The following is an 18,726-nucleotide window of genomic DNA, read 5'->3' on the forward strand; positions in this document are numbered from 1 at the left end:
GTATATAATAAGGTGCAACGATACATCATTAAGATTAAACAAACCAACTTGTTCATCAGCCAAATTCACACAAGATGTACCCAATGCAAATGGCTAGAATAAGATACTTAATAGATAGCATAAGTTCTAGAATCAGATAGATACACGATAACTATGAGGTGTGGCTTGTTTAATCTTATCAGCCTGACAGTTTATTTATCAAGTATCCATAGTGATGGCATAATAAAACTAATGATTTAAAGCAGGCATGGTTCTTACACAATACAATGCAACAAAGCAAGCAACAACTGCCAAAACAATGAGTTTAGGTCGTCTAATCTTCATAACCTTTGATGATATCCAATTGCATGTGTATGCCCAGATCCAGTTGATTGCAAAATGGAATCCAAAAGTTCGATGAAATTTTGTCAAGGACATGCCCTAGGAGAAACAAGATAACCAATATCAATTCTACAACTACGGACAATCAAAGAAAAGAAAACTATATCTGTAAGAAAATGAATTTATAGTCTAAAAGGAAACAGAATACAGTTATGCAGTTTAGTTGTACACTATATCAGAATCATTAGATTTTAGAGTCATGATGAAACAATGTGATTATTTTCCTCTAATACAGACGTACTATTCAGCAAGTGTAAGAGCATTGCTTCTAACCTAGAGAGGTCAATGGACCTAGAAAATGGCATCCCTTTATTATAATTTGCTCAACTCGTCACAGAATGCTGAGATACTTTGGTTGAAAGTTTCTACAGAAAAGTCCTGCATACCCTCAAAAACATATTTTGTTCAAATGAGTAAAATCTTCATCAGCCAGATAGACATATAATTGCCTTAAACATCTGGCTAAGTTTCCAATTGATCTGAAGAAAGATGACAATTATAATTGTAAAGTTTATCATGTTGCAGCCTTTTCCAATAATTGGATGGTGGAGGTGTATGCATGCGCACACTGCGCATCTGATGAACATCAAACATAAAACCAAAGAACATGAAAACTACTTGGTAAAACAAAATAACATATAATCCAATAAACATAATCTCCAATTATCATCTTAGTTGCTCTTATGTTCATTGGAGCTATTCAATGGAATTAGTCTTCATGTTCTTTGGTTTTTGGCTTTATGTACAGTGGACGCACAATGAGAACTGTGCATACACCTCCACCATCATATTTTTAAACCTTTGCTGTTTCTCATATAAAATACTAACAGTGAAACAATAAATTACAACATTTGAATTTTTATTTTAGATTGTTTTTTTATTCTCCAATATTTTTGAAATTTTCTCTTTTTTTAAAAAAATAAAAAATAATAATAATAATAATAATAATGTTTACATCATAACATGAAAAAAGAAGTATACAAAGTCTACAATTCATGGCATACATTAATTTCTGTAATTCTGGGATAAGTACACAAATGAACAGTGGAATGGCATGGACAACAGTAAATAGCACTGTGGACATTACCTCAGGTAATTTGTGCTGTTGAGCTAGATGCTCAACGTGGAGCCTCACATTTGATGCAGCAACAAACCACAGGACACGATCAACGTCTTTATATATAGTGGAAACTATGCCAAATAAAGTAGTACTGCCATTTTCTATGGCACTCAAGATTGAAGATTCTCTATCTCTGCGATTCCTGAAATCAGACTATACATTGTGAGAAAATTTATGACTAAAGTTTCAGATATTTACCACAATATCACACACAACTATGAACAAGCCATGACAAAGAAAATTACATGCACATAAGGCAAATTATACAGAAAATCCCACGCAGCTATGAACAAGCCATGACAAAGAAAATTACATGCAGAAATAAGCCGCAGCAATATATCATCTAGCAAAAAATATGGTAAATGCTTTATATGTGAAAGAAGAGAATATTAAATGCAGTTCATACTTGAGATATCGACAAAGCATGTGTTTTGGCCACAGATTGACTCTCCCATGCATAGGAATCAAAGTGTTTGGAGAAAGCTCCAAGAATTTGTATGTTGTATTAAAGTATTCCTGCAAGAAAAATAAGCAATGGTGAGGTGATGAGATCAAAATAGTGTACCCTTTCAAGATGAACAATCCATTCCTGCAAGGAAAGCATGGAAAAGCAAAAACAAAAAATAGCTATATATGTAGAGGGACTTCCATAGTTAGTTCCTGCCAGTTGAGATCAACCTGATATTTTTATTCGAAATAATCTTTAGTTTTTTCATCCTTGGCAAAATTTAAGGGCTTTCAGTAAAAGACAATAAACATTTGATTCCCTATTTTGCTCAGGATAGATGGTTGTGACTTGTGAGAATGTGAGACTATTGAAGGTGCACTGTGCATGACAACCAAGTAAATTCTTATAGAACTCAGGGTGAAAGATATTTCTTGTTTGGGTTCCGAGAGGTCAATGCAATATTACTTTGTGTCTATTTTCCAAAATGCACAGGGTAATAGTTTTGCCGATCAATTTTAAGAAGTATTACGTGATGCAACAAGAGAGTCATAAGTCTAAAGCTTTTGATTGAGGATATGACATCCATATTAAAAAATAAAAAGACACTAATGGAGTGGTGCAGAGAGCATGCCAAAAAGCAGGACATGCAATAAATTTTATGCTAATTCTAAAAGATATTCAGTTGGCACTTTGGCTAGAATTTTTTCAAGTCTAAAGCTTCCTTAAAACCTAGTTCAAACAACCACATACCTCCAAACACTCACATTCCCCTATATAACAGAAGCGTTAAGCTTGTTATTGGGGAACATATACTGCCTTACATAAGTAAACGGAATCAGTACAGCTTTGAGAAAATTCTTATACTTCTTGTCATCTGTACACTTAATATTTCTGAAGTGATTCTGGAAAATATGACATGAAGCTCCGGATGAGATGGTCGACTGATCAGGAGTGATGGAAATATGAGTGTCGCGTAAACGAAGTTGTTAGGGGGGGGGGGGGAGGGCGGCTAACCAAAACTTTCAAAAGCAACCTCTGGAGCATAAACAATTAAACATCACTCCACATTTAATGAAGGAATGAAAGGATATAAGCAAAGGATTAGCTGCATCATTAAAAGTCTCAATCCTTGTTTAATCAGTGCACACATCTTCTGTGATGTCTTCCCTTGACATCATCTGATACAAAAATATATTCTCACTCCTCTTCTTCCCTTTCCCATACTTCTTCGTCATTTTGTAGCTAGTCTAATAGCCTCAAAACATAAATCGCTTAAAGCTTCACTAATCTTTGTTACAACTTAATCCTCTTTTTTCTTTTAGACACCTTGGAAAGAGTAACTGAAATAAAACATTTGTTTTAATGCAAGTATTTAAAATAATATTAAAATAAACCCACAACAATCATTAGAAGAGATTTTATGCTGCAGAAAAAGTGGGCAGAAGTGCAGAACACTCAGCACAAATAATGAGAACAAAAACAAAAAAGGGTACACTACATAATTAGCTTACTCTCATATTTCCACCAGAAAAAGCATCCAGAACTGCACTACCTTGCCTGCAACATCGATGAAACAAAAAAATTCTTACTACATCAGATGGTTCGAACATAATAACAGAATATAACAAGATGCACCAGCTATCATCATGAAAAGTTCAAGAAAAATCTTTCTTTTTTCCAATAAAAATCAAGAAAAGTTTCCACAACTTGATCATTGAACCTACGAATGTTTGTTTTATATAGAGTGCTAGAAAGTATATATACGACATGCATTTGAATATGAGGTAATTTTTCCTTGCTAGTCTGAGCTATACGCTGGAGGATTTTCCAGAAGTAAATGCTCTAACTCACATAAACATGTAACAGAAACATATTTTTCAGTCGAACAAATTTAAAACAAAAATCTTGTGAATATAGTCTCTTTAAATTCCAAGGAAAACACTGCACAGGTGACTACCAAGGACCGAAAATATGATATTTTACACATAAATTTTTCAAAATTAAATACCAAAGATTTTACAAAGAATATATTTATTTCAGTTTATTACCTATATGTAAGGGATCTAGAGCAATATTTCTAAAAGTATCTACTTTGAGAGGACCTTACCCAACACAATGATCACCAACAATCAGTGAATAAGTATTCACATGGAGCAATGCCATATGACCATCTGTGTGGCCCTGTTATTGGAAGAATTATAAATATCAAACTTGAAAATCATCGTCCTTCATAAGGATACAGGAACACAGAAAAAGAACTAAAGCACTAACTACAAAGAATACAGATAGCATATTGAATTGTATCTCATAAATCATGAGCACTAATTTATTTATATTATCATGCACCTATGGGTAAATTCAATTGTTCGACATAAATTTCTCATTCCATATGTCTCATTGAGTAGAAGAGAGTCAGGGGCCTATAGTTTGTTAGAATAATGAAGCTTTGAACCCATAACAAAGTCCAATGACTTCAATCTTTGCATTATATATTATCAATGACAATCATGAAGAAGATTAGTCATGCCAACAATTCACTACAAATTACCAGTAGTTAAAACAAATTAGTCATAAGTTAGCAAAAGGACTAATTACAATATTTACCTCAAAAATTAGCAAACAAGACAAGTTCAATCAACCTTTCTGAGCCTATTACTGCTTACTAGAAGTGAAAATGGGCTGGGCAAGGCCGATTTTGAGCCAGTACAGGCACCAAATTGAAGTGTTGGAGATGGTCAGTCTGGTCTTGAATAGACTGGCCCCAGGTCATGCTGTGCTATAGGCAGCTTCAGCAGGGCATGAACCAGAATCTGAACGATACAAGACCTAAACATGTCGGCATTCTCTCCTTGTTTGAGCCAACTTTTCCAACTTTTTCGACAAAATCATAAAATTTACATAATTAAAATACAGTTCAAGATTTTGGGTTTCCTCGGGGCCAGTTTTGTGTCAGGATACTCCGAACAAAAATTTGGTTCTAAAACCCTAAACCACCTAGACCATGACTCACTTTGTCTGAACAGTACAAGACTTAAGCATGATGGTCTGGCTCTAGCCCATATTTTTCAAGCTTTTCCAACAAGGATTTTCAATTTACATCAAAAAATTACAGTGCACATGACTGGGTTCTACCTGGGCCAGTTTTGGGTCAGGATGCAACAGGGAAAATAAAAAAGAATATTTGGAACTAAAACCCAATATTACCCAGTCCATGACCCACCTGATCCAGCATGGTGGGTTTTACAGGTGGATTTGGATAATAGATGCTACCCCAAAGATTATAAAATGAAAGATAAATGTTTCCTGTGAAAAGCATGCAACGATAACTTCCTCATAAATGAAAGATTACATTAAAGTAAGGTGTTCGTAAATGCTTAAGAATTTTTGTAGGTTATTTATTATATGTAAAATGTGAAGGATCAGATTCAGGAGACCAAGGAGTACAACACTGTCCAAGATGCATGCCACATAGGTTACTAAGAGTATACCAAATATAATCCTTAGTAGTAGAGAGGACCAAGGAGTGTCCATGAATTTCTTGTTCAATGACATTCAGGTTCAACAACATAAGGAGGTGTTAGTTATCCAATACAATACCGGGGCAAAAATGACTTGAAGTCGCTGGCCCCCAATATTTATTTCTTCCCCACCTGCAACTGGTGTATACCCAAGAGACCAGTCATCTGCAGTCAAACAAAGTTGTTATAAACTTATAACTCTTAACATTTGCAAATGAAAGTAGTTACATTTGCATAGACCCTAAAAATAGAAGCACCTCTATAAAACAATAGATTACTAATTTTCCAATATCTCTACACACGTGTTTTATTCACTTCAATCATAGATTTAACTTAAATTTGGAATGCATGATCCATAAATAACTAGCAAATAAATTCAGTCATTGCTACAAATATTCTAAATTTTATATGGGCTTGATCTTGAATCTAGAAAACAACACTATTAACATGTAGAGCTGTAGGGGTGCAAAAACCTGCAAAAATGTACCAACCCAAAAGGTGAGAGCCCAAGTAATAGTCAGCCTACAACTTATAATAACGCTAATGTAATGTTAACACAGAAATTGAAAGGTCTTGCGCTCCATGAAGCTTTATATAGTTACAGTCAGTCTGCTATGCAGATTCAGAATCTGTATAAAGCTCTTTCTTCTAATACATGTTACTTCCTCCGTTCTTTTATTACTTGACCCGCTTTGACTTTTACAATATTCACCACTCCTCCTTTGACCGACTTTTGTGAATTAAGTGTAAGAAAAAACATAATCATGTGGGATCTTGTTAGAATCGTTTTAATAAATAATTAGTAGTATCATAATATATACCTTTTATAATTTTTACTCATGGAGATTTATGGTTAAAATTCTGCACTGGCAAGCATGACAAATGAAACAGGTCAAGTAAAAAAGAACGGAGGAAGTATGTGTTTAAAAAGTAGTGAGACAGGATGCCTCTGATTTACATAATGTGAGCTTCCTACTACATTTTGGGTCCCGCCTGTTTGAAGTGAATAAATGGAGAAGTTGGTCCCCCTTTTTATAGAGCAATGAAAGATATCTATGTTGACTTGGACATCAGGAGGGCATAAAATCACATACAAGTAGTAATTTTGGATTCTTAGGCTCTTAGCTACTTTTTAGGCATCATGTTCAAATAGCAATGAGAAGACAGTTTAGAACAACATTTTCTCCAAATCCCTTCATGTAATATTGTCACTCCAGTAAAACTCTGAACTGATGTTGCAGGGGCAAGAGAAATCAGGTCCAAATCAATCCCACTAATTGACTAACTGAGTACTTCTCTAAAATAATCTTAAAGCAAGAAACTACCAGGTACACCTGAATAGCAGTAAGCACATTCTTACATCCAACAAGATAAGCATAAATAAAAAAGATAACATCTACTACGTATATTGCTAACTGTGAAGGAGAAACAGAAACCCCTTTAGAGTGCAAATCCCTGAAAAGGACTTAACATTTTCACCCTTACTTGAAGACAAATAAAAAATTCACCAACAAAAAAAAAGCAAGAGAAGATTAGCTTACTACAAACCCCTTGTGGCTCCTAAGCCCTAACCACTTCAAAGGCTAACCAAAATAAGCAGCTTACAAAAAAATTCTCCAGATAAGTATTTACAAGGTGTGCTGCTGCCCAAAATCTTAGAAAAGGCCTAGGCGACGAGTTTTCAATGAACACTTAAGTACAAGGCCGCATAGTGTTAGCATTAACTTCATGTCTACAACAGATTTTACATAGTTTTTTTTTAAGAAATTGTGCCGCACCTTTATGATGCACGCACTTCATACTCGCGCTTTGTTCCTAGGTTCAGACCCCTATCAGCTTAATGCACTTTAGCCTTTTCAAACAATGCCCCAGATGGCCAGATCCACTTCCTTCACCTAATCCAAACCCTTCCCACCTTATCACCTTATCATAGAACTGAGGTCGCCCTAACATATAAAATTCTTAAAACCAAGCTTAATTTGACCCTTAATTTAGCTTCAAGAAACATCACCACAAAAGCAAACTGGGTGACAGAGATAATAGACCCGGTTCAGGCTTGATACAATTAAAGTACTATACCTCTTCAATAATTTTTGAAACCATGACATGGGTAGCGGAGAATACCTTTTCCAATACGATGCATTGTGTTTTCATGAGCCAAGAGAATTGCATCAGGGTTGCATTTTTGAATAGCTGACAAACCTGAATATATACACAAAAGCAGCAAGTCAAATACAAAAGACATGAAAATGCTGATCACTACAGCTTTCAGGAAATGCTTTGCTACAGATGTTTTGGAAACAGTACAACCAAGAAACCAGGTAAAAAAAAAATAAGATGCTTCTATAACACCATTCAGACCACACGATGAATAAGTAAACTTATGTGACTCATATAATAGCCAGGGGAACTGCTAAGTGAAGTAGTAATAATGGCCACTGCTCCAACAAATTTGATGCGCTCAAACAACAAACAAGGCCAAGGAAAAAAAAAATGTTTTTATCCTAGATCAACACTATACCTCCAGCAATCAACACTCATGGATGTAGACCACATGCAATTAGCACTTTCATGAATTTCATCAATGGTGGCCATGTATGGCAACTAAATTATTTTCTTCTATCAGAACAACTTTTCTGAAATAAAATTTGGAAAAACATTGAAAATGACTTACCATCAACATGATCAGGATGATGATGGGTAACAAACACGACCAGCTTTCTTGGTAAAGCTGCAATTATATCTGCAAGCTGATAAAAACAATGAGACATGTTTGAGTATATAATGAGTTTATGACTGTAGAAAAAATTACAGATTATTCTTCTCATACCTACAGCTAAATAATCGAGCCATATTGTACAGATTCTGATGGTTGTCTAATGAAACATCTATATTGAGTAGACATGACTAAGAACACATAAGTTGAAATTGAAAGCCTTTAAACCAAGGTAGTTTTATCCACTTCACCTCCTTCAAAAATTACCTCACATCTTCAAGTTACAGATGATTTTCATATACAAAGTATTGTATTTCTCTTTGTATACTTAAAAGTGAAAGAGAGATATCAACAGAGAATAATGGCTTTCCAAGGCTCTACAACCTACATGGTTATATCTTGACAACTTAGATCTATGTTCAAACTAATAAAGTTCTACTTTTACACAATTCAAAATTTAACCAAACCTTAAAAAAAATATTACAGTAAAATCTCTTGACAGAAAAAGAAGGATCTTCACAAAAAACTTCTCCTTATCCATTAAATTGAAAACAGCTAAAGTTTGCAACCATTGTCGATGATAGTAAGGAAGATCCGTGATGTGAAGAATCAGACATAAAATGAAGTCAATAACTTCACGAATAAGTATGATAATTGAACATCCTATGAGACCATGCAACTAATACAAGCCACATAGTCGTGTTACATATTCCCTTTTTTTTATTACTTTTTTTTTAGAGGGGGGGGGGGGGGGTTGTTAATAATTTTAGTCTTACATCATGACGTGACTAAAACCGTGGATACCATATCTTCTAATAGAAAGAGAAAACAAGTAGATAGAGATCAACCAACTAAAGAAAAACTATATAGATGGGAATAGCTACCCCTTAAAACTGTGAAGCAAGAGGGAGGCATGATATTTCCCAAATTTCTCATAAATCCTCTACTAGTAAACTTATTTGCAAAGCTTTGCAATCCATGAGAAGCTATCAAAAAGCAGATAATATTAGGGTTTACGAATAAAAGGAATCTGAACTCGCTGACAACTCTTCAATACAAAATATGTGAGATTGAGAGAATAACATACTGATCTTCTGCAAAACTTTGGGTATTTTTTCACCTTATTTTTGTTATTTGAAATCTATCTATCTATAACTATATAATTAAAGACACACCTGGTGTATCCTTAGTATATTTAAAATAAATAAATTAAAAAAAAAAACCTTATCTTTTAAAAAAATTCATAGAGAATATATGCAATTTTTTTTTTTTTCAAAATTTAGGAAAAAATTATAAAATAATATATATACCAACTTAGATATCTAACAATATCTTTATATAAATTCCTATAAAAGCAATTACCTTTCAATGTATAATGATTATTATAGCAAAAAAAAGCATGAATATATATGATATATCTTTCAAAGTAACATTTTTTTTTACGGTTAGATAGGGGGGTCCCCCATCCTATCACATGAATGAGTGGGATGAGGATCGAACCCCCGAACCCCAACCACTTGGGGGAAGGATGGAAGGACTAACCATCACTCCGTCTCCTATGTCCTCATCTTTCAAGTAACATACTCCGTAGTTAGTGAATGAAAAATTATCAAATATAAAATAAAAAAACTCCCTCCATTTTTAAATACTTGCTCCACTTTTCATTTCTGGTCGTTTTCAAATACTTGTTCCATTTCCTTATTTAGAAAGCTTTTACTATACTTAATTCATCTCTCAACTTTTTCTTTTTTTTTAATGGAATTCATCTCTCAACTTATGCACCCAACATAAAAAATATTTTACTAATTTCATATTTTCTTTCCTCCAATTCTCTCAACTACTTTGCTTTTTACAATTTTTTATTCTTTCACCTACCCCACTACCTCCATATTTTATTACTTTATCCAATTTCTCTTAAAACTCCGCATGGAGAAATGGAGCAAGTATTTAAAAATGGAGGGAGTAATATGCCATTAAGGTTCAAAATAGAAGAAAGCATAAGCTAAAATTAATATTTTAACTTTTAAAGTTGCTTGATTTGGGATAAAATAAGAAATAGAGTTTGGACCAAATAATTTATTACATTTAAATATAATTTTAAATTAATACTCCGCAACAAAAAGTGAAAACCGTGCATGGCCTTAATGCACTTTATACATAATAGTTTTTCTTATTTACTCTAACAATTTTTTTTATTAACTTCCACCGGTGGTTTTGATGGATGAATTTCGTCAACAAAAAGAACTACCCTACGTGGTCTTTAGTTTTATTAAATATTTCCTCCGTTTCTTTTTAGTTTGACACGTTTCTTTAGTCATGTTTGTTAATGCAAAACTTATTTTAAATTAAGTTGTCAAAAATTATTTTTCTAAGGTGAACTTATTTTTTCTGATTTGATTTGAGTTGTTAATCCATAAGGGAATAATATATCAAATGAGGTCATAAAAGTTTTGTATTAATGTGTATATTCCAAATATATAATTTCCATAAATTTTTCTATATGGAATTAACCGATGTATAATGACAAAAAAAAAAATAGCAAATAAAACGATAAGGTCTTATATGAACTTATTTTTCTAGATCTTAACAAAACTTCTTTTTTTTTTCTCTGATGTAGTCTAAAATAAGTAATAAGGTACGTATATAAGGTAAACTACAAATAGCCTTAATGCACTTTATACATAATAGTTTTTCTTATTTACTCTAACAAAATTTTTATTAACTTCCATTAGTGATTTTAGTGATAATTTCCATCCATAAAAAGAACTACCCTACTTGGTCTTTAGATTTATTAGATACTTTCTCCGTTTTTTTATTTTAGTTGACACGTTTTTTTTAGTCACATTTGCCAATGTAAAACTTCAACCATTCATATCTTTAATTACCAATAAACAAAAATTATGAAAAGTTTATATTTTGAAAATATATACCGTGACAAATCTAACAAGATCTCATATGACTATATATTTCATTACATATAAAGCACAAAACACGATCAAAGTGGAGTATGTGAATAGTGCTAAAGTCAAAACGTGTAAACTAAAAAAAAAAAAAAAAATGGAAGCAGTATATAAATTCAGACTTTCACCAATTCCATCACCCTAAGATTTAGTTTACTGTGATTAATGAAACGACTTATGCAATACAAATATACAATTAAAAGAACCTTATATACAACTAAAGATAACGTTTAGTCATTTGGAGAGCAGATATCTAGAACTGAATAAAGTATTGTGAATTTGCTATCAAGCACCAGACATCCCTTTTGTCACACTACCTCCAACCAAAGACAATGATTACGAGGATTCTAAAAACTCTCATAGCAATATAGAATATTCTACAAAATATATCACCATTTTCAAGTCTCAAAATTCATGTAAATCACATTCATATGAAGCAATTTGTTGAAGCTTAAGAGTTTTGATGATGATGAACACAAAGAGCAAACTTCAACTAATAAGAATAGGTGAAGTAGACTTTGGAAGTGGAAGAGTGTCTGTTCTCATTGACTAAACTACTGAGTGAGCTGAAATGAAATGAATATTTTATAAGAGAAGGAAATTAGGAGCGGAGCTGAGCTGAAAATAAACGTATGAGAACAGGCCCTATGAAGACTCGAGGAGATTCCAAGGAAAGTTAAAGAAGATAGAAGAAGTGTTCTTTTACTAGAACTAGCAAGGGAACTTGAAGACAACAAGTTGAGAAGCTCAACTTGTCAAAGACAGCAAGTTCCTTAAGAACTTGGCCTGCAAGGTCCCAACTCTAAGCCGGTGAACAAGTGACAGCAGGGACTTAGTCCTGGACTGCGTGAAACCCAAGTATCCTGACTTACAATATTTGACGAGGCAATTTAGTTTTGTTAAGTTTATATTTTTAAGATTGCTGTAAATATGATTGGCAAGATTATATATGAAATCTATTAGAAACATGACAAAGCTTAGCAAACTTAAATTAGGAAAGTTTAAAAGAGATAATTTTTTATGAAAAGATTTTATTTCATGAAATCCGATTCCGTCAAAATATATTATTCTTTTCATAATTTATCTTTTATAAGTTTTCTAAAAAGATTTTCTTTACAAAAGATTTACTTAAAACGTGTTTTGTGGAATTTGGTAATTTAACTAAAGTTATCTTTTGAAAACCCTACTTTCTATATGGGCTAATCTTGTATAAATAGCAGAATTTACATTTCACATAACTTGTGAGTTTATGCGTGAAGAAATCAAAGAGTGCTTAATTGTGTAAGTTTGCCAAGTTCATACTTTGTCATATTAGTTTCGGATTTCATGTATAGCTTTCCTTTCATATACTAGAGGTCTTTGTATTGGTTAGGATTTGGGTGAGTGAATTATATCATTGCGTACAGTGTTGTAAGCTTCTAAGTTGAAGCTGAGTGAGGGAGTACGAGTGAATCTAAGTCAAGGACTTAGGTTGGCAGAATAGGGTTCTACTGTGTAGCAAGTTCAAACTGGAACTTGTGAGTCTAGGTATGATTACATAGTGAATTGGTTTGGCGTTTGAAATCCCATAAAAGGTCGAGGTTTAAGCCCTGGAAGGTTTCCTCGGAAAATCCTGTGTGCATTGCAAGTTCCTTTTATATTTTGTTTTACATTCTGCAAAAGTAGTCAATAGGAACTCACATACAATTCATCCCCCCTCTTCTTGTAGTGTTAGTCTCAACTAACACAATTGCTTATAGTATAAAGTCATACACACTTTACAAGAGTGAGCTTCATCTTATGGTATATATTTACAAGAAATATACCATGTTGGCATACGTGCACTGAATTAATGAAAGTTCTTTCAGAATTAAGGTGTCTTAAGCTAAGTAGGCTAAAAGTATACCTCTTGATGCAACCGAGATTTACATCCTGGATCAATTATTAGTGCATCTCCATGAGCAATAAAACCTTTACCGCTTTCCCTATTGGCAACAAGCTGTGGAGCAATGACTACCAAGTTCGTAGTGGAGAAAGGCTTGCCAGTTCTACTTTCCATCGGTACAAGTCTAACACCCAGAGGATATTCCTGTAAAAGAGACAAAGTAATTGACAAAAGGTCATCAGAGAATGAATTCTGCAAATCTACAACATCAATTGGAATTCATGATAAGAGAGTCGACGATATTAAAAGAACCAACACTATTACAGAATAACGATCGAATACTTGCATGAGTTGATCTCTGTTTGAGATTGTATTCCGCAATAAAAGAAAACATAGCAAAATAAACTGCTTCATCAAAATAAATAAATAACAAAATATATACTAGTATAAATTAGCTTCAACCTGGTAATTCAAAGTATGCGGAACATGCCACTTAGAGTATTTAGAGTCATGTGGAAAACCATTAACCACCAAGGGCCCCATACGATAACTATCCTGTGTTACTTCGGAGAGCCATTTGGAGCAATTAGACCAGGACATCCACTGGCATGCCACTGCATATGGATGTGCTCAATAGAAAAGAAGAAAAAAGTTACTTATGAGAAAGTTATATGAGCTTCAGATACAACAAAAGTGTTTTATTATTCTATCAAGCTGGCCATAAATTAATAATATTCCCATAATTCATGCACTCATTAGCTTTTTTTTCTGAAATACTCTTTCCATCCCACATCAAAGCGGAACAGAGGGAACAGTTTAGTATAATATCATAATTCACAATCAGATTTGTAGCTAAAGAAAATAAGAGCATAATGAAGATGAACACGTCAGTATTACATCCAATTTTTATTTGTCTAGTTCTGATCCGTACTTGATTCCATTTTATGGAAAACCTTCTTTACTATCTTACCCCACAATATCATTACACCATTCTATTCTCTCCATCTTCCCTTATCAACCTCTTTCTTACATCCACCCAACTTTTTAGCACATCTCTATTACTTTATCCATATTTTTCTTCCACTACCTCACCATTTTCAAAATTTACTTTGATTTGTGTACGTATCTACAATGAGAAGAACAAATAAAAATATAAATTAATAAATGAGGTAGTTAATTCTTTTATCTAATCAAGTAATAGCACTATATTTTTTTATTGTTTCAAGAATTTGTTCCTAGTCCTACACTCCTACCCGACTACTTCTAAAACTAATACTAAACTAATTACCGCTGACATCACCATTGCGATATGCCAGCTTTTTACAAAAAAATTCCCTCCAAAATTATAAATGACATCATCCTTTCTTTTTTTTTTTCTCCATTTCAAGATAAAGCTAATGTTTGAAGAAAAAAAAACCTTTTATGACTAAATTTACTAACTACAAAATTTCTTATTGCGGGGAAAAAATAATCAAATTGGTGGTTGGTCTCCTTCGTTTTCCTTCTTTTCTCCTATATTTCTTCAATTTTTTTATAACGAAACAAAAACCACTAAAATGATATAATGCAAACATTTCATATATATATTTTTTTTAATTATGAAGTTAATTAGAATATTTAACATCATTTTTTTTTATTTGAACTCTATTTATCTAACAAGAGAGATTATTATTTATTATATTTTTTCTTAAATTATTTATATTAGGCACATAAGTGCAGAATCATTTTTATTGCTAAAACCATGCATCGCACGGAACTAACCTAGTTAGTGTTCAAAAGTATTACCATGAAGTCCATGATCCCCAAGACAACTAAACTATATTGAATACAAGCCATTAGTTCATACAAAACCCCATTATAAAGAAGAATGATTCATCAGCATTATTCTCTCAGTTTAATACTATATGAAGCCAACCATATGAATATGCTCCCATCACTTGCACAAGCAAATTCAACATTAATGCTTTGTTAAAATAGAAAATAAGGAAGGAGAGGGAGAAGAAAGGTGAGCTCCATTATCCTTCTAAATCTTGCCAATTTTGGGGGAAATGTGCTTATGAAGAGAGAGGGAAAATGGATCCCTGATGTGAAATTGAAAAGGTCCCTGATAATTACTCCTATTAATCTTTTTAATTATTGGTTGTGGTTTATTTTGTAGGTAAAATTGACCTCAAATGTACATTGTGTGTTAATTAGTATTATAATATTGTGGGTTTAGAAATGTTATGGGCTTATGGGTTGCTAGAAATTATGTTAGGGTTTATTCCGGTTAGGGTTTCATGTCAGTCTAATACTCCCTCCGTCCTAGAATACTTGACACGTTACTAAAAAAAATATTTTTCAAAATAAAAAATTATTTTCCAATACTCTCTTTGGGACCACAAACCCCAAAATCCAATTAAATCCTACATTTTCTTTCTCCTCACTACCCTCACCTCCCCCACTTTTGTTTTCTTACGGTATAAAAATACAAAAAAGAATCCTTTATATAATAAACAAATGTTTTAAATGGACCCACTTGTAGTTTTTTTAAACTACGTGTCCACCCCAACGTCCCAAGTATTATGGGACCGAGGGAGTAACAATATATAAGAAGAACTGTACTACTTTATTATTCAGAATAAAGATTAAGGTTATTAAAATTAAGTTTATTCCGTTAATCTAATTTCTTGTGTTTTAGGAGTAATACACAAACCTTTAATCTTATTTTAGGATAGATTAAGGGGGTGTTTGATTCAAACAATGGTATGAGTTTGGAATGAGGAATGAAACCTAGGTGGTATGAGGTTAGAACTTGATACTTGATTTCATGTGTTTGGTTTTTATCTAGGAATGACAGTTTTCCTTTTAATTTTTAACCTAAAGGTATGGGTATAAGCCATACCCACCTCCCCCTTGGGTTTCAAAAACCCATACCTTGGGGGTTTGAGGTATGGGTTTAAAAAATGAAATTTCTAGAAAAAAAACTCATACCAAACACCCCCTAAGATTATTAATTGAATACCTCATTCAAGAGTGGTTAAAGTGATTCAAAAACCAATACGTTCTTTCACGGATGATCGAGTGTATTTTCTATCGATTTTGTTTATTTTAGAATCAAGATTCATATATTTGGCTCTAGATTTATATCAATCCCACCCTTTCCTTCCCCTTCCTCCACCCAATCCATTACCTAAACAAGAGATATTGTCCTCCCCCCAATCTCTTCCCTTCTTTTCGTTCCTATTTATTTCCTTCTATCCAAACAATGTGTAACTTAGATTTATATAATGTTTTTCCAATCTCAATAATGTAATGCTAGCCTCCTCTCTCTTCTCTCTCATAAACCCTAGCCTCCATTGTCAATTTTAAAGGGGCTTCCATCGGATTTCACCGGTGGAAAGCCCCAATCTTAATTTTGTTCTAAGTTTTTTTGTTTCTTAGGTTACAATAATGCCTCCCTCGAAAGAAAGGGTTTATCTCCTTCGAAAGACAAGGTATTTGAAAGACAAGGTTTTTCGGACTCCTTCGAAAGATAAGGTTTTATTTGTGTTTAATTTGGTCTTCGGTTGTGTGGGGCTACGATTGATTATGGCTCGGATTCGGGTTATGAAATCAGCACAAAAATTTACTTTCTCCCAAAATTGCGATGCGAAAACGGATTCACTCAAAAAGTTGTATGAGACAACGAATCGAGAATGTGCCGAATTGTTATATTCATGTATTTGTATTCTTAGCCCTTTCTTTTGTTTAATTCGTTTTCCTTATTGTTAATTGTCAATTGTAGATATCGTATGGCTTTAATTAATGAAATTTAGTGTCCCTTAGAATTTTTTACAAAAAATAATAATAATAATAATGTAATGCCATTGATCAGTACATCATCTAATTGAACCAACATATCAGTTTTTGTTAAGTTTATTTCACTTTCGAGTAATCAATACACACAAAGTGGAGGCATGGAGGATCTAACTATCTAAGCATGACCACCAATCCACCATACTCATACCATCAACACACAACCCCCCAGTTACATCTTGGCATGACAAACTAAATAATCCACAGCAAACATTAAAAAAGAACTATGAAAACCACGAAAATACTCCACATTGCACCACACTAAGCTCAACACCTACATTATCAATCACAAATTATTCCGTTGTCCTGGTTTACTTTCCAATACAGAAACTGTTACCCCAACATCCTAGTTTAGTTGTCACATAGCTAGTCCAAATCGCAAAATCGACATAAATATGGCATAACTTCTAACCACAAACATTCTAATTACATGCAAACAAAAAAGGGTTAGGACTAACCATCACAACTTTTATCATCAACTCCATAATAGCCTGTTATAAAAACTGTATGAATCGGAGGTCCTGGTCCGAATTCAGGCTCTTCCACAAACTTCCAGAACTTCCACTGCCCTTCAACCAACCTCTCAATTCCAACCTGCTCTGAAATCTAAAAACACAAACCACTCATAAAAATTAACCATTCAATTTCAATCAAAATTTAGCATACCAATAATAAATCAACAATTTCCAATTTTCCACTTATATGATCATTAATACCTGATTTAAAGCCAAACCCAGGTCAAATTTCTTCAAATCAAGCTTACTAGCGCATAATTCAGCTCCTTCAACTTGAATTTCCGATTCACCTTGTAAAATACTCAATTGAACAGAAGGAAAATCCCAAAGATCAGAATCAATGTAAGAATCATACTCTTCAATTCCGAATTTGCGAGGTCTAATTTGCTTGACTGCGAGAAATTCCTCATCATTTAAAGGGTTTTTTATGATCACAGCTAGTTTGTATATCGACATTGTTGATTACAAATATTAGGACAAATGATTTAGTGTGATTAAATTGGGGATTTTACGATAAACAAATTTGTTGAAGTTTAAGAGAGTAGTTGAGGAAGAGTATTATGGGATAGTGTAGAGCGAGGTTGGTGAGCAGGTAATTAATGGCGTGCTTTTATAGGTTTGGTAGATTTTTCAACTGTTTTTATTTTTTTCAAAAAAAATTGGGAAGGTGAAAAATGAAAGGGAGCATGAGGAGGACATCTTAGTGAATTCAGAAATAGAAGTCTGTATATTGGGTTTTTTGTCCGGTTTTTGGGGTTTCTCTCGGTAAATTTGTCTGTTTAGTATATCTACCTATAATGAGTCATCTTCAATGATGTGAATTTAACGTGGCAAATTCTCCCACATAAAAGAAAATGATCGTTTTGATATATTTGGCAAGAGGGATAGAGTCAAGGATAATGAAAATAAAATAGATAGAGAATTAGTATCTATAATAGGGATAAAAATAATATTATTCGTTGTTTTATATAAGTTGGAAATTAAATTGAGATAATAATAAAATTACATAAAATTGTCTTTTACTTTTTAATTTTTATCCCAAAACATGTGATTAGGTAAGTATTTACTTTTTTTTTTTTACAACGTAGTAAGCAAAACTAAAAAAACAAAGATTATGTTAGATTTCGGGAAAACTCCTCAATCTGGAGTGTGTACCATTGATCAAATATATAGAGTTTACAACGCTAGGCCTAATCACGTTAGGAATCCTAAATACGATAAACATACAAAATATACATTAAATATATCCTAATCTGCGACAAATATTATCCTAAATATAATATCTATCACACCCCCGCAGTCGTAGCGGGAGGAGGTCGTATGCTAAGACCGGATCGAATTTCAGAAATAATTCTCACGGTAGGCCT

At 33.1% G+C, this 18,726-nt stretch overlaps 1 protein-coding gene across 2 annotated transcripts; it reads right to left on the minus strand.

Moving 5' to 3' along the window:
* Positions 1 to 5: 5 nt before the first annotated feature.
* LOC110718789 lies at positions 6 to 18,103 on the minus strand. 2 transcript variants are annotated; one of them, XM_021897705.1, is made up of 13 exons: positions 17,561 to 18,101; positions 17,303 to 17,450; positions 13,470 to 13,621; positions 13,029 to 13,211; positions 8,142 to 8,217; positions 7,592 to 7,669; positions 5,547 to 5,632; positions 4,057 to 4,130; positions 3,461 to 3,506; positions 1,908 to 2,017; positions 1,469 to 1,643; positions 655 to 759; positions 307 to 420 (listed from the first exon to the last, which is right to left on the minus strand). In XM_021897705.1, exons 1-12 carry the CDS (start codon positions 17,813 to 17,815, stop codon positions 694 to 696), a joined length of 1,449 nt encoding a protein of 482 aa, XP_021753397.1. In that variant the 5' UTR covers positions 17,816 to 18,101; the 3' UTR covers positions 307 to 420; positions 655 to 693. The 2 variants fall into 2 exon arrangements, with proteins under 2 accessions (XP_021753388.1, XP_021753397.1); XM_021897696.1 differs by lacking the exon at positions 655 to 759 and having other exon boundaries at positions 6 to 420; positions 17,561 to 18,103.
* Positions 18,104 to 18,726: the final 623 nt, after the last annotated feature.

The sequence above is a fragment of the Chenopodium quinoa genome, unplaced genomic scaffold, assembly GCF_001683475.1.
Source record: "Chenopodium quinoa cultivar QQ74 unplaced genomic scaffold, ASM168347v1, whole genome shotgun sequence".
NCBI classification, from domain to species: Eukaryota; Viridiplantae; Streptophyta; class Magnoliopsida; order Caryophyllales; family Amaranthaceae; genus Chenopodium; species Chenopodium quinoa.

Excerpts from the sequence above, each read along its gene's own strand:
- LOC110718789 (XM_021897696.1), bottom strand. The coding sequence starts at position 17,815 with ATGTCGATATACAAACTAGCTGTGATCATAAAAAACCCTTTAAATGAT. Across the intron at positions 13,622-17,302 it reads TGATGATAAAAGTTGTGATG|TGGCATGCCAGTGGATGTCC; the intron begins GTTAGTCCTAAC and ends ATCCATATGCAG. Across the intron at positions 1,644-1,907 it reads ATGCTTTGTCGATATCTCAA|GAATCGCAGAGATAGAGAAT; the intron begins GTATGAACTGCA and ends GTCTGATTTCAG.